At 37.1% G+C, this 19,539-nt stretch overlaps 1 protein-coding gene across 9 annotated transcripts in view; it reads left to right on the forward strand.

The window, feature by feature from the left end:
- Nucleotides 1–19,539, forward strand: part of Mbd5 (methyl-CpG binding domain protein 5) — a 367,270-nt gene that overhangs the window by 333,807 nt on the left and 13,924 nt on the right. For 8 of the 9 annotated variants that reach the window (XM_031370166.1, XM_031370168.1, XM_031370165.1 and 5 more), the window contains 2 exons: nt 587–1,795; nt 18,365–18,438. In XM_031370166.1, coding sequence (XP_031226026.1) covers nt 587–1,795; nt 18,365–18,438 — 1,283 coding nt within the window. Of the gene's footprint in view, nt 1–586; nt 1,796–1,896; nt 4,947–18,364; nt 18,439–19,539 lie in introns of those variants that run through there. The other variant, XM_031370172.1, reaches the window with a different exon arrangement.

The raw sequence follows: 19,539 nt of genomic DNA on the forward strand, positions 1-19,539 counted from the left end.
GAGAGAAAAGAAATAGCTCCATAAAACTGCCTCTGATCTCCACACATGCACCATGGCATGTGTGCCCACACACATCGTATACACAAAAATAAATATAAATAAAATTTGGCATATGTAATGTCATACCAAAGTAATGTATTGTTAGAAAAGAAATTTATTTTTATTTTATATTTAACCTAGTTAGATATAATCATTAGTTATCAATCTTAAGTTTCAAATGCTTGTAAGACCATTGAGCAAACATCTGGAAACACCTTGTGTCCAGCTACCTCAAATTTAATTTTTCTAGAGAACATTTGGCAATTATAAGTTTAAAAGAAAATCCGTTGAACTGTTTCAACTAGAGAAATTACCCAAATATATAAATACAGTCAATGTGTGAGGTTTTCTATACAGAATGATTTTTTCCTTTCATTTTTATTCTTGTTCTTTGTGTTCCTTGTTTATCTTTTGGTGAATCTTAAAATTATGATCTTTTTAAGGTCTTTATATTCTCTCTCTCTCTCTGTCTCTCTCTCTCTCTCTCTCTCTCTTTCTTCTCCCTCTCTCTCTCTTTCTCCTTCTCTCTCTCCTTTACTTATTTAAGGTGAGGATGCAAGGAGATGCAGCTCTTCTAAATAAAAGAATAAGCACTCAGCCTGGGCTCACAGCACTTCCTGAGAACCCAAACCTTGTACTTCCGCATTTCCAAGATACACCTTGTGAGCTGCAGCCAAGGATTGACCCGTCTCTTGGTCAGCCCATGAAGGACGGCCTTGTTATGGGTGGCCAAGGTGATGCCTCCGTAGACGCCATTTACAAAGCAGTTGTGGATGCAGCCAGCAAAGGAATGCAGGTTGTCATCACCACTGCTGTCAACAGCACGACTCAAATCAGCCCTATCCCAGCCCTGAGCGCCATGAGTGCCTTCACTGCCTCCATTGGTGACCCATTAAATCTGTCCAGTGCTGTGAGCGCCGTCATCCACGGGCGGAACATGGGAGGAGTGGATCATGACGGCAGGCTGAGGAATGCGAGAGGGGCGCGGCTACCCAAGAACATAGACCATGGGAAGAACGCCAGTGAAGGAGACGGGTTTGAGTGTTTCAAGTCAGCGAGCTGCCACACATCTAGAAAACAATGGGATGGGGAGCAAAGTCCTAGAGGGGAGCGCAACAGGTGGAAGTATGAGGAGTTTTTAGATCATCCAGGCCATATCCATAGTAGTCCTTGCCATGAAAGGCCCAACAATGTCTCTACACTGCCATTTCTAGCTGGGGAACAGCACCCGATATTGTTACCACCAAGAAACTGTCAAGGTGATAAGATTCTGGAGGAAAATTTCAGGTATAATAACTACAAAAGAACTATGATGAGTTTTAAAGAGAGACTAGAGAGTACTGTGGAGAGATGTACACACATTAATGGAAACAGACCTCGTCAGAGTCGGGGCTTTGGAGAGCTGCTAGGCACTGCAAAACAAGACCTAGTCCTAGAGGGGCAGTCTCCAGGTTCTTCGAATAGTTTGGAAAGTTCTCTGGTCAAAGACTACATCCATTACAATGGAGACTTTAATGCCAAAAGCATTAATGGGTGTGTGCCTAGTCCCTCAGATGCTAAAAGCATTAGTAGTGAAGATGACCTAAGGAATCCAGACTCGCCCTCTTCTCATGAGTTGATACACTATAGACCAAGGACGTTCAACGTTGGCGACTTGGTTTGGGGCCAAATCAAAGGACTGACTTCCTGGCCTGGAAAATTCATAAGAGAAGACGACGTTCACAATTCATGCCAACAAAGCCCTGAGGAAGGGAAGGTATACCAATCTTTATCCATTGTCAAATACTAACCTCTGTTCAAATATCAATTATTCTTTTTTGTTATCATCACTTTGGATTCTTTGGATTTGATTTTAAGATTCTTCATGACTCATTGAGGTCTCACAAGCTTCTGGAACATAAAATGAAGAGGGGATGGTTATAGTCACCAAAGTGTCATATTGCCAAGGGGTGAGTTATGAAAAACTTATAGACGCACTAGGGTCAGGGTGACCCTAGCCCTAAACCAGATTTCTAGAATTCTGTCAACTCTGCCTTCCTTCTCTGTATTTATGTAGCCCTTTATTCCATAAATAGAGGAAGACAAGTGTCAGTGACTGGGAGAAATATGGCAGAGGAAGGGTTGTTCCCAGGCAGCAAGGTGTGCCAACAGATAGCTCCCCTCCACGAGTTTACATGTGACATCCAGAGGTAGGGCATTGGTAAAGTCTGAGTGGAGCTCCAACCATTACAGAAAGCAACCAGTAACACTTGAATTCTTTTCAGAGGAAGTTCTGGGTCTTTTATAACATGTGGAAATGTTTATGTCAATAGTCTATGATTACTTAACACAATCTGACCATATAAATTAAATGAAAATGTCTCCATGAACTACCACCTGAGACAGAAGAAATAAATAGGAGTTTTTGACCTCTCTTACAATTGGTAAAATTGGTTGCAAGAAACATGCAGAGTGTTTAACTTAAATAGAAACATTTTTTTACTGGATAAGAAGAAGAAAATCATGCCCAGTTCTCTCATATGAAGAAACAAAATTTCTCATCTTCTTAGCTAATAAGAGTCTCTCTTACAGGCGTACACTGTTCTCATAAAGAGGGTACTGTGCAAAGCAATTCAGCTCTGCTCAGACTTAAGCTGGCACTTAGATTTAATGGCAGGAAACCAAGAGCACTTTTGCCAGCACAATAAAAGGACTGTCTTTCGTCACGGGGACAGGAGGTCCTCAAACCCTTGCTTATAATGCCTTGTCATGGTACACTTAGAGCCTGGTGTTTCTACTTCTGATAAGAAAATGAATTCCATACTGCAGCTCACAAAGCATGTTATTCTTAATGCTCTCTGAGGCCAGCCAAGCATCTGTTAAGTTGATAAACCTAAATATTTTTGACAGTTTATTCAAGAGATAAGTAGAAACAGCAAAATTGGGCTGCTTATAAATGGAAGTGCTACAAATTCAAGAGAGACTCACTAAACTGCTTTACAATTTCTGTGCAAATGAAACCAAAGCTGTTCAGGTACCATTTTATAAAAATATACAACTGAAGAAAGATTATGACCCTCCTCCAAACATTTTTCTTGCCTGAGTCTGCTTCTAGATGCCATTGTGTACCCTCACGTGATAAAAGCATGTATTGTTTGTTTGCATAAGTCTGTATGGTGTGCCATGTGTTTGCATGTATGTAGGCACATAAGTATGTATGGGTACATACACTTACGTATGTGTGTGCCTGTGGAGATCCTGGACACCCCTGGTGGATGTCAAGTATCTTCCTCAGTCTCTTGGTCCTTCACTACCCCTGGCTTGTTTCAACTAGTCTGGCACAGCCCTTTGTCCCTGAGGGCCACCACACCAGCCTGGCTTTTTTTTATATGGAGATGTAAACTGCTAAATCACCTCAAGCCCTCCTGATCTTTAGATGACTTGAAGGAATTGGGGGGGGGGGTTGGGTTGTTTGTTTGTTTGGTTTGGGTTTTGGGTTTTAGGGTTTTTTGCTACACTTAAAACAGCAATTTATTTTCACTTTTACTGATTGTAAAGTAAGAGTGCTTTTTAAAACCAGATTCTTCCTACAATAGAACATGAAATTATTTTGGGAAAATTATTTTCTCCCTTTATTGACATTAGAATATTGATTTCTCAAGTTAAAGCTCTGTTATCAAGACACATTAAAAGTATTATTAGTAATTCAAAATATATAAATTAAAGCATACATTATGATATGAAAACTAAAATATCTATTGAAATATTGATGATAATACATAAAATATTTGCCTATCACTAAAAAGCAAGTTACAGAGCTTAGCAGGGAAAGGTATGTGCTGCCAAGCCTGACATGAATTAGATCCCCAGGAGCCACATGATGAGAGGAGACGACTGAACTCTACAAGTTGTCTTCTGACATTTATACACACACACACACACACACACACACACACACACACACACCCTCATACAGATACATGTCATAATAAACTTTTAAAGCAAGGTACAACAGCAGTGAAAGCTCTAAGCTACTTGGCATTTTTTTAAACAGCTAGTCTTTTCAAGACCCATAATGCTTTTGTACATAAAAAGCAAAATATTTATTTTGCTACACTTATTTTTTATGTGTATTTCACAAAACAGAGAAAAAGCATCCTCATCTTTTTTAATAATGCTCACTTTTCTCATCTTCATGAGACCCAAAAACACTCAAACAAGACAGTCAGAACTCAAACCAGGTGGCCTTTGTGCAGTGTATTAATGACCCCTATCATCATGGAAAGATTAAAATATAGTCAGTACCTGAGTACAGCAAAGCATGATCGGTTATTTGAGGAAGATATCTAATAGAACATTTTTTAAATTTGTCCTGTGATTGAAGTGAACTAATTATGACAATGAGTTTTATTTACACAGGACCTCTCAGCAATATTGGATAAATAAAGCCTTGAATGCTAAGAAGCAGGCTTCTGTTTTTAAAAAGTAAAGACCATAGGTGTCCTTCTGTGTACTGATGGGTGGTCCACACTTTATATAAGCCTATGCATAGTACAGTAAAACCTTACAACTTCGGCTGGACCACTGTGTACTGTAAGGCCATTTCTCATAGTGTTTACCACCATGGTAAACCAAACAGCTGTCTTACATGTTGTCATGTTAATCCTTCCTAGCCTTTGTCTTTGATGCTATTTGCATGTACAACAAAGTAAATTAATCCAAGAGCCTGTCAGATCCTAGCAGATAAAACCCCTGTTAACTCATTTGTAAAATAGATTTGTTATCCTCCCCCAATCCTGTCCACATTTTTTTCTTTTATAATCTCTGTTCTTAGCAGCCACTCAAGATTCTTTCTAGACGCATGCAAGTTAGGAAAATAAATAATAGCAGGATCATAGACTACTATTTAAAAGCAAACTGTTTGTCTCTTTTGTCTCTCAGTTATACGGAGCAGTATTCAGTATAGATTAGAGCATTGGTATTGCTCAATGGCAAACTTTAGCAGAGTGCAATCATTCTAGGAAATAAAACTTGCTTAGTTTATTCTATTAGAAATGCATTTTAATGTTTCACACTGTGTAGTATGTAGCAGAAAACTAATAATACAAAGATAGGCCTAGTTTCTGAGACTGTTTGTTAAGATACAATGTTATTGCATCATATAGAGAACATGAGAGACAGTTAAGTGTTGCAGGAGGAGCAGCCAGCTTTGGGCATTCTGATAGGAGCTTACCATAGTACTTAATACCATACAATTACGTGGACCTAAGGGCTTGGTCTCCTCTACTGGAAACAGTAGTTCCTACTCTTAATAGTGTTTCAAGAGTTGAGTGAGATTTCTGTATGTTCTCAAAACAGAAGAGGCCCAGTAAAGATGAGCCTGTTTCCCCTATTTAAGATAATTATATTAATCTGAACTCCACCATTGTTGAATTGAGGTAGCAGATCTTAGTTGTTGACTTATTATCTATATATAGAGATTTATTCTCCTGGTTGAGAGTAAAAGAATCATAGGGAATATACTAAGCAAGTAAAATAGTTTGTGATGGTTTTATGAATGTTATCATATAGCATACAAATTGATTTCTTAATGTTAATTAGCTGTTAATTTCAAGAAGGGGGTCTGCCTAACAGCATTTTAGAATACTTTGTTTAGTGAAATGACAGTCTGTAGTTTCTCAATTATTTTGAAAACTTACCAATTCAGACTTCCTCCCTCTATCTCCCAGCCCCTGACAATATTAGCTAATAAGAGTTTTTTAAAAAGAATTATTTATTTAATGTATATTAGTACACTGTAGCTGTCTTTAGACACACCAAAGGAAGGCATCATATCCCATCACCAATTGCGAGCCACCATGTGGTTGCTGGGAATTGAACTCACAACCTCTGGAAGAGAAGTCAGTGCTCTTAACCGCTGAGCCACCATTTCCTTCACCTGTTTGACTGTGTTTTCCTGTAATTCTTTAAGGAATTTTTGTTTTCCTCTTTAAGGGCTTCTAGCTGTTTATCTGTGTTTTCCTGTGTTTCTTTGAGAGAGTTATTGATGCCCTTCTTAAAGTCCTGTATCATCATTGTGAAAAGTGATTTTAGATGTGAATCTTGCTTTTCCAGTGTGATGGTGTGTCCAGGACTTGCCATGGTGGGAGAATTGGGTTTTGATGATGCCAAGTAACCTTGGTTTCTGTTGCTTATGTTCTTATGCTTGCCTCCCGCCATCTGGTGGCTAAATCTGACTAGGGCCTGTCCTTCCTGTGATTCTGGTTGTATCAGAACTCCTCAGAGTCAAGCTGTCTCTGAGATCCTGTGATTCTGGGATCTTGGGATCCTGGGCCCATTAGAGCGCCTTGGAGGAGCTTCCTCTGGGTGTTGTGGGACTGACTGCGAAATTAGCACCCAAGGTCTGCTCAGGGCACAGGCCCAGACAGACCAGAAGGTGTGCTTCTGTTTCAAAAGTGAGTACATCATATCTGGGAGGTTTACAGGTGGGTGTGATGGGTAGATTTATTCCCATCTTCCTGAGGAACCACCATACAAATTTCCATAGTGGCTGTAAAAGTTTCCTTGCCAGCATAAGCTGTCACTTGTATTATTGATCTTAGCCTTTATGACAAGTATAAGAAAGAATTTCAAAATAGTTTGATTTGCATTTCCCTGATGGCTAATGTTTCTGTGTTTATTAGCCATTCAAGTTTGAGAATTCTCTGTTTAGATCTGTATCCCATTTTTAAATTGAGTTATTTGATATTTTATACCAAGTTTCTTGAATTCTTTAAATTTCTGGATATTAGCCCTTTATCATATGTGGAGTTGGTTAAAAAAGGAAGAAAAAAATTTCTTCCCATTCTGCAGGCTGCCACTTTATCTGAATGATGGCACTTTTTGCATTCAGAGCTTTTTATGTTTCATGAGGTCACAGTTATTAATTGTTGGTCTTAGAGCCTGCATTAGCAGTGTTCTGTTCAGAAAGTCTTTTTCTGTGCCAATGTGTTCAAGATTATTCCCCACTTTATCTTCTGTTTTTATCATTATAGCTGTATAGTATAACTTCAGTCAGGAACGGTGAGACCTTCCACGGTTCTTTTATTGTTCAGGATATTTTTAGCAATTGTGTGTTTTTTCTCTATTTCCATATGCAGGTGAGAATTGTCTGTGCAGAATTGTGTTGGGGTTTTGATGAGAATTGCCTTGAATTTGTAGATTGCTTTTTATAGGATGGCCATCTTTACTATATTAATCCTACCAATCCATGAGCATGAGAGAGGGAAATCTTTCCATATTTTCATATCTTCCATTTATTTCTTCAGAAACTTGAAATTTCTATCATAGAAGTCTTTCACTTTCTTGGTTAGAGTTAGACCATCGTATTTCATATTATTTGGGACTATTGTGAACGGTGTTATTTCCCTGGTTTCTTTCTCAGTCCATTTGTCATTTGTATTTTGGAAAGCTACTGATTTTGTGAGTTAATGTAATGATATACTCTAATGAGATGATTACATGGCTTTTCTTCTTTCAATTTGTTTACATAGTGAATTGTATGTACTGATTTTCATATATTGAAGCATCCCTGTATCTCTGGGATGAAGCCCACTTGATCATGGTGAATGACCTTTTGATAGGTTGTTGGATTTGGTTTGTTAGTATTTTATTGATTATTTTTGCATATATGTTCATAAGGGAAATTGATCTGTAATTTTCTTTGTTGTCTTTGTTTGCGTATCAGGGTAACTGTGGCTTCATAAAATGCATTGGGTAATGTTCCTTCTGTTTCTGTTTTATGGAATAATTTGAGGAGAATAATTTGAAAGTCTTGTAGAATTCTATGCTAAAACCATCTGGCCCTGAGCTTGCTTTTAATTGGGAGACTTTTGATGACCATTTATATTTCACTAGGGGATATAGGTCTATTTAAGTTACTTATTTAATCTTGATTTAACTTTGATAAGTAGCACCTATCAAGAAATTATACATTTCTTTTAGACTTTCCAGTTTTGTGGAGTGCAGATTTTAAGCATGACCTAATGATTCTTTGAATTTCCTTGGTGTCTCTTGTTACATTTCCCTTTTCATTTCTGATTGTATTAATTTGGATATTCTCTCTCTCTCCCTTTGTTAATTTGAATAAGAGTTTACTAATCTTATTGATTTTCTCAAAACATCAACTCTTTGACTCATTGGCTCTTTGAATTGTTCTCTTTATTTCTATTTTATTGATATTAGCTCTGCTTTTGATTATTTCTTGCCACCGACTCCTTTTTGGTGTGATTTCTTTGTTTTATTCGTTCAGGTGTGATATTGAGCTTGGTTTTCTTTCTTTCTCTCTTTCTTTCTTTCTTTCTTTCTTTCTTTTTTTTAATGTAAGGACTTAGTGCTATGAACTTGCCTTGCCTCTTAGAAATGCCTTTGTTGTTGAGTATGGCCTGTACTCATTTTCATTGAATTCTAGAAACTCTTTAATTTCATTTTTTATTTCTGTCTTGATCCATCTTTCATTCAGTAGAGAACTGTTCAGTTTCCATGAGTTTGTAAGCTTTCTGCCTTTTTTGTTGGTAATATGCAGCTTAATCTAGGCATCTAGGATTGGAGTGATTATAATAGTTCTGGGTGGTGATATCTGGGTTTGTCTCTTTTGGGTGAGTGCTTTGTTCCTTAGTTTCTCCTTCCTCTCTGGACTTTAGGAGACTGTAGTGGCTGCCAGAGGCTTAGAACTGGAGGAGCAGAAGGAGAGTGTGGATCCCCTTGCAGTCTGCTTGTCTCCCTGCCAGGAGCTGCACTTGGATTAGCAGGGGTGCCTGCTGGGGTTGAGGGCTGTGATAAAGCTAAGAGTAGGGAGTAATTAGTAGATCCTCTGTGGGATACACAGGAGATGGGGGAGAGGTGTAGCTGGTGTTCAGTTATGGAGTTTGGGATGAGACTGGGGGATTGGATTTGGAAGGGAGCAGGAAATGGTGAAGATGTTCAGTTGACTTACCTGGCCTGCTAGGCAGGTATAATCCCAGTGAATGCCTGCTGGTGTTGGAGTTTGGGATTGTGAGATAAATTGGGAGCAGGAAGGTTAGAGGAGAAGGGCTTTGTGATACATTGTGGGTGGGGTCAGAGAGTAAAGGGAGACCATACAGATTTTCTGCTGCAGAGCTGGACATATCTTGTCACATTAGATCTGGGGAAGCAAAAGGTCCGATTATTTTTTTTCTTTTCTTTTCTTTTCTTTTCTTTTCTTTTCTTTTCTTTTCTTTTCCTTTCCTTTCCTTTCCTTTCTCTTCTCTTCTCTTCTCTTCTCTTTCTTTCTTTCTTTGTTTTTTTATGATTTTAAGATTTTATTTTATGTTTAATCAGTGGTTTTGCCTACATGTGTGTATCTGTACCACAGGAGTATCATCTGGTGCCTATGGAGGTCAAAACAAGGCATTGTATTCCCTGAAACTGGAGTTATAAATAGTTTTAATCAACCACATGGGTGTTGCAAATTCAACCTGGGTCCTCTGCAAGTGCAGCAAATGCCCTTAACCACTCAGCCATCTCACCAGCCCCCAACTTTTGCTGTATAAAGTATATTTTCTTTAGTTTGGTTACCAATTGGTTAGAATACAACTTTTTCAAACATCTTCCATTTTGGTTGACTTTACCTCTGCCCATCATTTCCTTTATACCCCACCCCACCCCACCCCATTACCTTCCTGCTAACTTTTCTATCCTTAGTATTCTCTCTTCTGTTTCCGTATTCTTAGGTCTACCTTCACCCTTGCTTATACATGCCTCTCCCCAGAGCTTCTTTCTAGCTTCCTGGCTTCTGCAGTCATTCCAAGTTGAACATGCAAATTTAGAGACTGGAAAAGTTAGATCCACAAGTGAAGAAGAACACATGGCATTTGTTTTCCTGGGCTCACTCAGCATAGTTTTTTCAAGATCCATCCATTTACTTTCAGGTTTCCTAAGTTTATTTTTATTTATGGCTAAATAAAATTCCATTGTGCGTATGTACCTAATTTTCAATATCCATTCATTAGTTGATGGGCATATATGCTGATCTGATTTCCTAGTTATTTGTGAACAGAATAACAATGAGCAGGGATGAGCAACTTTTATATATATACTTGTCATTTCTTTATGGTAGCCATTCAATCTTTAGTAAGGCAGACACTGAAAATGAATTGAATTTGCCTTTCCTTTTTCTAATGATGTTCAATAATTATTAACATATTTACTAACCATCCATATTTGTTTTGAAAAGGCTCTGTTCAGATATATTAGTCCATTTTTAACTGGGTCATTTATTTTCTGTATAGTTTTGATTTTGTGCTTTAAAAGCCTATATGTTAATACTATTTGGGATAGACAGGTGTTATCTGCCACTTTCGATCATGTAAACTAGTCTTAAAGGGTTGCTACTCACTAATAATCAAAGCATAAAATTCTTATTTTTCATGAATAAATATTTTCACTGTTTTCAGTGCTATCCCATTGTTCTTCATATTTCTTTGGGCTTTTGTATATCTTCTAAACCTTAAAGAAAGACTTTTCAACAGAAGAGCTCAAAAAAATGTTTCTTTTCCATGAAACATTTATTGTAAGACAAATAGGGAGACATTTGCTAATTACCAGAAAAACTTCTACAAAAAGCATCAGTGTGTGGAAGTTGGCTTCTGAGATTCACACTCTGACTTTTTCTACATGTATCTGCAGTGATAGTGATAAAGATGGCTGGCTCTCTGGTTGGTTGATTAAGAGATCAACCCCATTCTTATTAAAACTTATTCATTTGGGGGCAACATGGTTTCTGTTTTTCAGTTCAGCATCATCGCATACACAGATTTTTGAGAGTGTGGTGCATAACCAAAAGATGGCTTCTCTATGTTCCAGGGATATAAACTTAAGAAGATGCACCTGGGAACCCACTCTGGGTGCTGTGCCCTCCTGAAATGTTTTAGCATTTTACTTAAAGAATGTTCTTTGTTTACTTGATTACACATGGTAGCTAATCTGTAGCCTGTAGTACTGTGATCCTGTGTCCAATATGTTCCTCATGCATTCACTTTTCCTTCTCTGTCTTTCTAACCACTATTGGAAATGAATCTTTTCCTACATTGCCACAGTCTGTGGGCTACATTTTGGCTAGTGTTATGGCAAAGGTAACCAATGTTCTGCTGGCACCAGGTTTTTCTTTGAAATGAAGCAGAATCCTATTGGAAGTAATAAGATAGACCAACAAAGTCAGTCCCTAATCCGAATTTGAAAGATAATAAGAATGAAGAACTACACCAGTTCAAAGATGTGATTATCAAGAAAAATATTAAACTGACCAAAAAGCTCGGTAAGGCTATAAACTTCAACTGTGGTGACCTTTTTTCCCTTAAGCAAGATTAAAATAGAATAAGAGGTTTGTTCCTCCTCAGACTGATAACTAAGATTAATGTAGATGGCAGTCCCCAAACTTTAGAGTAACTTCTATCTAGACAGCAGCAAATGGAATCTAAATTCTGAGGTGACTCTAACCCATGCTTCTGTGACACATTTTTCTAGAGATTCAAGTTTGCCCCAAACTTTTATTCTGTTCATATATGGTGGCATGATAGGGTCCTTGATATCACATTGGAAGATTTACTTTTTCTTAGTAATTCTGTAACACTTAAAAATACTTAAATCCCAGTAGAATGGAAGTGGCTGCCAAAATGCTGTTGAGAGTGTCACTGGGTAGGATGGTGGTGGTGGGCTGGTTGGCACACCGAAAATGCCAGGATTTATGAAGAAGTTTCTCATCTGCTCTGTGCTGGGGAATTATTTTTATCCTTCTAATCACAAATAAGTCAACTTTTAATACCAAACAGTTATTATTTATCACTAATTTCAGTTATCTCCCAAGTACTGAAAGAGTATTCTCTTAAGTTAGTAACTTTTTTTCAGTTTAAAGATGTTACTAAGTATTTACTGGTATCTTCAATGTTTCTATTTAATAATTTTATAGTAGCTAATGTGTGCTTCATACTTGTATATTACTTCAGATCTGTGTTTCCCAAGCTTTAACTAGCACTACATATTGCCTATACTGTTACTTATTTAATATTTTTCTTTTTGTGTTTTAATTTATTCTGTCAACAAATAATAGTTGTGCATTCATGTACTAAACTTTAGGCCACCTTGAAAGTTTTAATAACTTCTTTATTCAAATATACTATGTGAGTACTTTTAAATATAAATTGATACAAATATATAACAATTAAAATACTGAAAGGGTTTTATAATGTTCTACTAACATCACATACATCAGCATTTTAGGAAAGAATACTTTGGTGTTTGTAAAGCAGCAGTATATTAATGTTCTTTTTAGATCTTAGTAACTGATCATGATGTACATCTTTATCCCCACTTTACAGAGGAGAGAACTGAAGCTCAAAGAAGAGGCATTAGTAAAGATATGAGTCACAAGCTATTCAGTCAAATTCAAACCTTGGCCTTCTAACTCTACAGATAATATTCTTCATTAGCCCAGAACCACAAGACATGTTAGAAATAAAATGGGACGCTTGAAGACAGATGTCTCATCTCAGTTATGAAATCTCTGATATGGATGGTACTCCATCATTTGTCCATAGACTAACAGAGGCATACAAATTTAGAGAAGAGTTTGATAATCATGTCAGTTTAGCAAAATAATAGCAGTAAATTCACCCTGAGACCTGGATTCCTCTACTTTGTCTGACCCTTCTCTCCTCCCCTTCTCTTCCTGTTCTGCCTGGAAGATCCTGCCTCCATATCTTCACTCAGCGATTGGCTTCCTGTTGTCTTTATCAGCCGATCAAATAACTAGGGGGAATTCCGCCATACCTTAGTGTTGTTTCTCTGTCTCCCACCTCCTACTTTGTCTTATACTCAATTCCTCTCTCTATCTAAACCTCCCTTCCAATCTCCCCCTTTAGTTCTTCATGTAACCTATGTTCTCCTACCCTTTATCCTTAAAGTCTTTCTTTCGCCTTCCCATTAATTGTCCCTTTCTAGTATCCTAGATTCTGCTCCAACTTAAACACAAATCAAAAGATTCAAGGCTGAGGTCCACATATGAATGAAAGTATGCAACATTCATCTTCCTGGTTCTGGGCTACCTCAATATAATGTTTTCTAGTTCCTTCCATTTACCTGCAAATCTCATAATTTCTTTTTTCTTTACAACTGAATAAAATTTCATTGTGTGCAAGTGCCACATTTTTCTTATCTGTGCATCAAGTGGTAGTCATCTACACTGCTTCCATGTCCTAACTATTGTGAATACAGCATGTATAAACACGGAGGAACATGAGTCTTTATAATTGTACACTTCTTTGAGGGTATGCCCAGTTATGGTATGTTTATCACTCTAGAGGTGGTGAGACCCAGGAAGCTGAAGCTGATAAATGAGGCAGAATAAAGTCTCATGCAATGTCCAACTTTATTCAAAGCATCAGACAATTTATACTTTGAGGATTAAGAGGAGTCACATGAGTAAATTGGACAATCACAAAGGCAGACCACACACAGTGGGCAAGTCACATGGGATAGATAAGCCACATGGAATAAAATTGTGGTTTTCCATAGAGGGACATGAATAACAACAGTTGAAGTTGGAGTTGTCTCACAGGTACTCAGGATTCTCCTTATACAATTCCATTCTTGGACCATGCTCCAACAGTGGTATAGCTGAGACATATAGTAAACCTGTTTCTAGTTTTTTGAAGAACTGCTACACTATTTCTATTGTGGCTATACGAGCTTGTACTCCCAACCAAAATGAATGAAAGTTTCTGATTCCCCAAATCTTTACGTACATTTGTTGTCTTTTATTTTCTTAATATTAGCCATTCTGACTAGGGTAAGATGAAATCTCAAAATCATTTTAATTTTAATTTCCATGATAGTTAAGGATCATAAACAATTACAAATTTTTCTCTAATCATTTGTATTTCATCTTTTAAGAAGTACTCCATTGTAATCTTTTCAGTTCCATAGCCCACAATAATTGAGTTACTTGTTTTCCTGGTATTTAGTTTTTTAGTTCTTTGCTTATTCTAGATACTAACCTTCTGTCAGATATATAGCTGGTAAATAATTTTTCATTTTATAAGATGCCTCTTCAGTCTATTATCAGTTTCCTTTGCATTTCATGAAGTGTTATTTGTTGTTGGTCCATGTCTTAGCTGCTATTACCATCACCATCACCATCACCATCACCATCACCATTACCATTACTGTGAGGAAAAAAGAATACCATGACAAGGGTAACTTATAAAAGCAAGCATTTGATTTGACTAACATTTTCATAGGACTAGGTTCTATGACAGTGGAGCAAAAGAACAGCTTACAGCCCACATTTTGATCCACATCCACAAGGCAGAGAGAGCACTTGGAATTGAAGGAGTCTTTTGAAACCTCAAACCCAACCTACAATAGCACACCTCCAAGAAGACCACACCTCCTAATCCTTCCCAAACATTTTGACCAACCAAGGATCAAGCATTCAAACAAAGGAGCCAAACTCATTCAAACCACTGCAGTTTATTCCTTGGTGACCAAAGTCCTATTCAGAGGTCCTTACCTAAGCCTGTATCCTGAAATGTACTCCCTACTCTCACTTTTAGAAGCTTTAGAATTTTAGTTTCAACCCTGAATTTTTTGATGCATTGTAATTGATTTGTGTGGAGGGTGAGACAAGTATAAAGTTTCATTCTTCTACACATAGGTATCCAGTTTTCCCAAAGCCATTCGTTAATGATGCTGCCTTCCCTCCAGTGTATTATTTTTGTCATCTCTGTCAAATGTCAGATCGTTATAGGTGCTTGGAATTGATTCAGGATACCCCAACTGAGTACATTGATTAGTGTGTCTGGTTTTACACCAGTGTCGTGCTGTGTTTGTTATTGTGGTTCTCAGGAATGGGAATATCTCCAGCAGAGTTTTGGGGCATTTTGTTTTGTTTTGTTTTGTTTAAGAGTGTTTTGGATATCCAGGATTCTTTATTCTTCCATGAAAACATGTAGATTATTTTTCAATTTCTGTAAAAACTTTTGTTGGCTATTTGATAGGAATTGCTTCTTATACCTGTTAAATGTGAATGAAGAGTAATGATGGCCATTGCTAGTGGCCACATTTATTAGAGTGAGACGTTGAGATTATGACCAAAGATAAAATGATAAAGTCCTTTATCAGTTTTTCAGTAATCTAGAAATTAAATAATTTATGGAAGACCTGACTTGTAAGTATACAAAAATCTAAAATTATAATTATACATAAACCATTAAGTATCTTCAAATAACTTACTCCTTCAGTGTAAGTTTTCTTTAAGTGTATTTGTATGTTTAATATTTTAATGTTATATTTATATGCTTGATTTTCCTGTTTTTATTTATGTGATAACTAATTTATAAAGGAATCTTAGTAAATCATTAAGTATGATTTTCATTTGATTAGAATTTGAATATATTTTGTTCCTCTCTGATGCCATTTTTAGGAGTACTTTTAAAGTTTCTTAAAATTTTTCAAATATTCCACTATTTTCCTAGAAACAATATACAGTGTGTGTGTGTGTGTGTGTGTGTGTGTGTGTGTGTGTGTGTGTGTCTGTACACACAGTAAATAAATATTTTCCTGTGGTTTTATTCCAAAAATGCACAGTGCTGTGTACCTTCCTTTTGTTTAGTTTCAGAAACCACTGCCATTACTCCTCTCTCAAGGCCACTGAACCATCTATGAATAATGTAGCTCAGTATGACTGTATCTTAGAGCTTTAGAAGCAGATTTAAATCGAGAACTATGGTAGGTAAATAAATTCAAAAAAATTAAAGACCATTGGAAAATTACCCAGGCATTTAAAAAAATTGAATAAAGCACCATGGATAAAGGTGCTTGCTCGCAAGCCCAAGAACATGAATTCAGTCCCTGGGACCCACATGGTTGAAGAAGAGAACTAACTGCTGCAAGTTGTCCTCCGACCTCTGTGAGCTGATCATTGGCACATGCATGCACACACATAAGTGTAAATAAGACAGCAAATGCATGCACACAGATAAACATAAAGCAAAAATTTAACTGAAAATAAATTTGCATATATTAATAAATATCAGCAAACAATTTTTTATTTTGAATAATTTAACCTAGCTTTCTGTGATATATATGTATATACATATATATTTGTGTATTTTGACATATATATATGGACTTTTTAATGTAGCTTTCTTAGCTATAAAATTGATCTTAATTAATGCTAAACTTAACATGATAGAAAGAGGTAGAGTATTCTGGAGTCAGAACTATTCAATTCTGGCCATACTGTTTAAACTCTTTACTCTCATATACAAAATAAAATTAATCTGTAAGATTATCATAGTAAATGATAAAATAGTTCCTTCTACATAAAATGTACTAGATATTTTTACTGTCCCTTATTTCTTACTCAATTAAAATCATAAATTGAGAACTTAAAAAATATTTTGACCTAACCAGTATTTTAAAATTAAGGCTGACAGACTAATCTTTGCATCTTTCATTTCAAAATTAACCTGAATTCCGTGCTTTATCACACTTCTGAGGTCTCTGTCCACTGTGAGGTTGGATAGATCTTTCTGTGCAGCAAGATTTCCCTCCTACTGGCAGGAATTTCATTTAAAAATGTGGAGTTAGGCATGAACTGTATAACGAGCCATGGTCTTAAAAAATGAGAAAGGCGTAAGTGCATTATGGTTCCATAAATGTAATACATATAGTATTTTGTATGTTCCTTTCATGAATGTGAATATAAAATAGAATTTGACCATGAAATGTGAAACTGTACTAGAAGCCTTCTGTGTTTTAGAAATGTGGATATATTTAGCTCATGTGTGCTTTTCTGATCGTAAGACACATCTCTTTATGATATGTGGCAGGAACAAAGATGTCTTTTATTCTGATGCACATTGGATCAGATAGCCCTAACAAACTTGGTTTCTTTGAGACAATGTATAGAACTATACAAACTAATATCTTTGTGTTACTTAACTGAACAGACAAAAGTGTCCTTACTCAGACATGAAAATAAAATGCTTTGTTATTCCTACTATGCACTAGCCTGAGGAGGAGGCCACAGAGAAATTATTTATAAATGACACTCATGAGTGTCATTAAAATTTAAAGACAAAAGCTGATTTCTTTACTTATAAGTATTTATTTTCTTATCCATGAAGCTTTTCCCAAACTCTGAATTTTTAAATAAAAGTGGCTTAGTAGTGAGAAGCATACAGATAAGGGATAACATGATTATAAAAAAAAAACAGCAACAGCAAAATACTCCCCAAAGAATTTTGATACATGTACATTTTCTTTGCTTTTTGTTTTTAGTTGGGGGAGGGGATGGCAAAAGCTCTTTACATCCCCCATGCATGTGAATACCCAGCCCCACTGGGTAGCCAAGTTCTATGGAGGAAGCCAACCTCACAGATTTGCAGTGAGGAGAACAGAAGAGAAGATATGCCCACAAAGTATTAGCCCCTCCTTTTTACAGTGGCAGGGACCCTTCTTGGGGCTTTAGTTTGGTTTGGGTTTTGGCCTCTGGGGAATCTAATGCATTCTACATAATAGTTACCTTTAACTAGGCTATGTACAATGTGGCTTTTCATTCTAATAATCACAAAACATAGCTGTGAGAAAGGTATTACTGGCATTTTGCACAGGAAAAATGAGGTAGAAAATATACATGTCTGAGAGTGGAGAGTAAGCTCATCCGTTAAGAGCACTTGTTCTTTTGAGGACCCAAGTTCAGTTCCCAGTACCCACATGGTGGCTTACAACCATCTGTAACTCCAATTTAAGGAACTCTGATGCCCTCTTCTGATATCCACAAGCCCCAGGCACACTCACTAAAATAAAATAAATCTAAAACTTCTAAAAGAATATTTAAATGATTTGTTCATATTAAGAAATGAGGAGTTAAGATCCCAGTTCTAGCCTCCAGCCTCCAAAGCCCACCCCCTTCCCTGAGCACCCCTCTTAAGTGAGTTATGAAGATGCAGCTTCTGGAAGCATAGGCATGGAGAGAGTGAGCCAGGATTTGTGAGCTAGATGATAGTGTATAATGAAAGCTATTTAAATTCCAGGTTTTGTTCCCAAAACATTATTTTCAAAACACTGACAGTGTCAAAGCCAAATTTTCATTTCTACTGATGCTTCAACATAAAGTCCCAGAATCAGCTTGTAATTCAGCAAGGACGTTACATTTGTTGGGGGTCGGGGAGGGGGCTCCTTTCCCCAGATCCACACTTGCCATCCAGCAAGAAAGTAGAATAAAAAGCATGGTCAACAATTACAGGTCTGGGTAATGTGGTTTGGTCTTCGTACCTTCACTCAGGTGGAGCCCGAGAAGTTGAAGACCCTCACAGAAGGTTTAGAAGCCTACAGCCGAGTCCGGAAAAGGAGCAGAAAGTAAGCGCTTTGGTTTTCCATTCTCTTCTTCAGAGACTGTAAAGTTTCAATGATTTGTTTTGTGCTGTAAATATTCTTTGGTATTTATCATCAGAAGATCATAACAGATACACCAAATGTACTGTTAAGAAAGATGTTTTCCATGTAATTTGTCTGTATGGCATGTGGGAGTTGCTGCTTCTTCCATTCTGTCCTGCCTCCATCTCTACCTCTTTGTAGGATACTGGGGTGGGGTATGCAATTACACACATGCTAGCAGATTACCTACCCCCCAATTAAGGTGATTCTAGTGATGTTGGCTAATCATTTACCACAGCTATGGACTGGAATGTAAGTTATCTTAGAACTCTAACATGAAATTGAGCTTTGAACCATTATTAGTTAACTCTTTCTGGATTGTTACTTGATAAATAAAATATACAGATATTGAGGTAATAATATAAAGCATTTTATGTTATGGTAGTTTATGAATTGTTACTATTATTTCATAATAAGGCAGAGAAACAAGTTAGTTCTGCATGTGTACAAGGAGGGTAATTTTAAACCATATCACTGGTATACCTATTCCATTTTCAAACAACCAAGTATTATATAGTAGGGCTGGCAAGATGCTCCTTGCTGGGGACTGATGAGATAGCTCAGCAGATAAGAGCACCTACTGCTCTTCTGAAGATCCTGAATTCAAATCCCAACATCCACACGGTGGCTCAGAACCATCTGCAATGAGGTCTGACGCCCTCTTCTGGTGTGTCTGAAGACAGCTATAGTGTAAATCTTTGGGCCGAAGCTAGCAAGGATTGAGCGAGGGGGGTTGATCTGAGTGAGCAGGGTCTACTGGAGGGAGCGGGACGACCAGAGCAAGCAGAGGTCGTAAAAGTCAATTCCCAACATCCAGATGAAGGCTTACAACTATCTGTACAGCTATAGTGTATACTCATATACATAAAATCAATAAATAAATAAATAAATCTTTAAAAAAAAAAAAAAGATGGTCCTTGCTACTGAGCCTAGTGACAGGAGCTGGAAACCCTTGACCCACATGGTGGAAGAAGAAAACCGGCTCCTGCAAGTTATACTGTGATCTCTAAGTGTGCACCATGG

Source organism: Mastomys coucha, unplaced genomic scaffold (assembly GCF_008632895.1).
Source record: "Mastomys coucha isolate ucsf_1 unplaced genomic scaffold, UCSF_Mcou_1 pScaffold15, whole genome shotgun sequence".
NCBI lineage: Eukaryota > Metazoa > Chordata > Mammalia > Rodentia > Muridae > Mastomys > Mastomys coucha.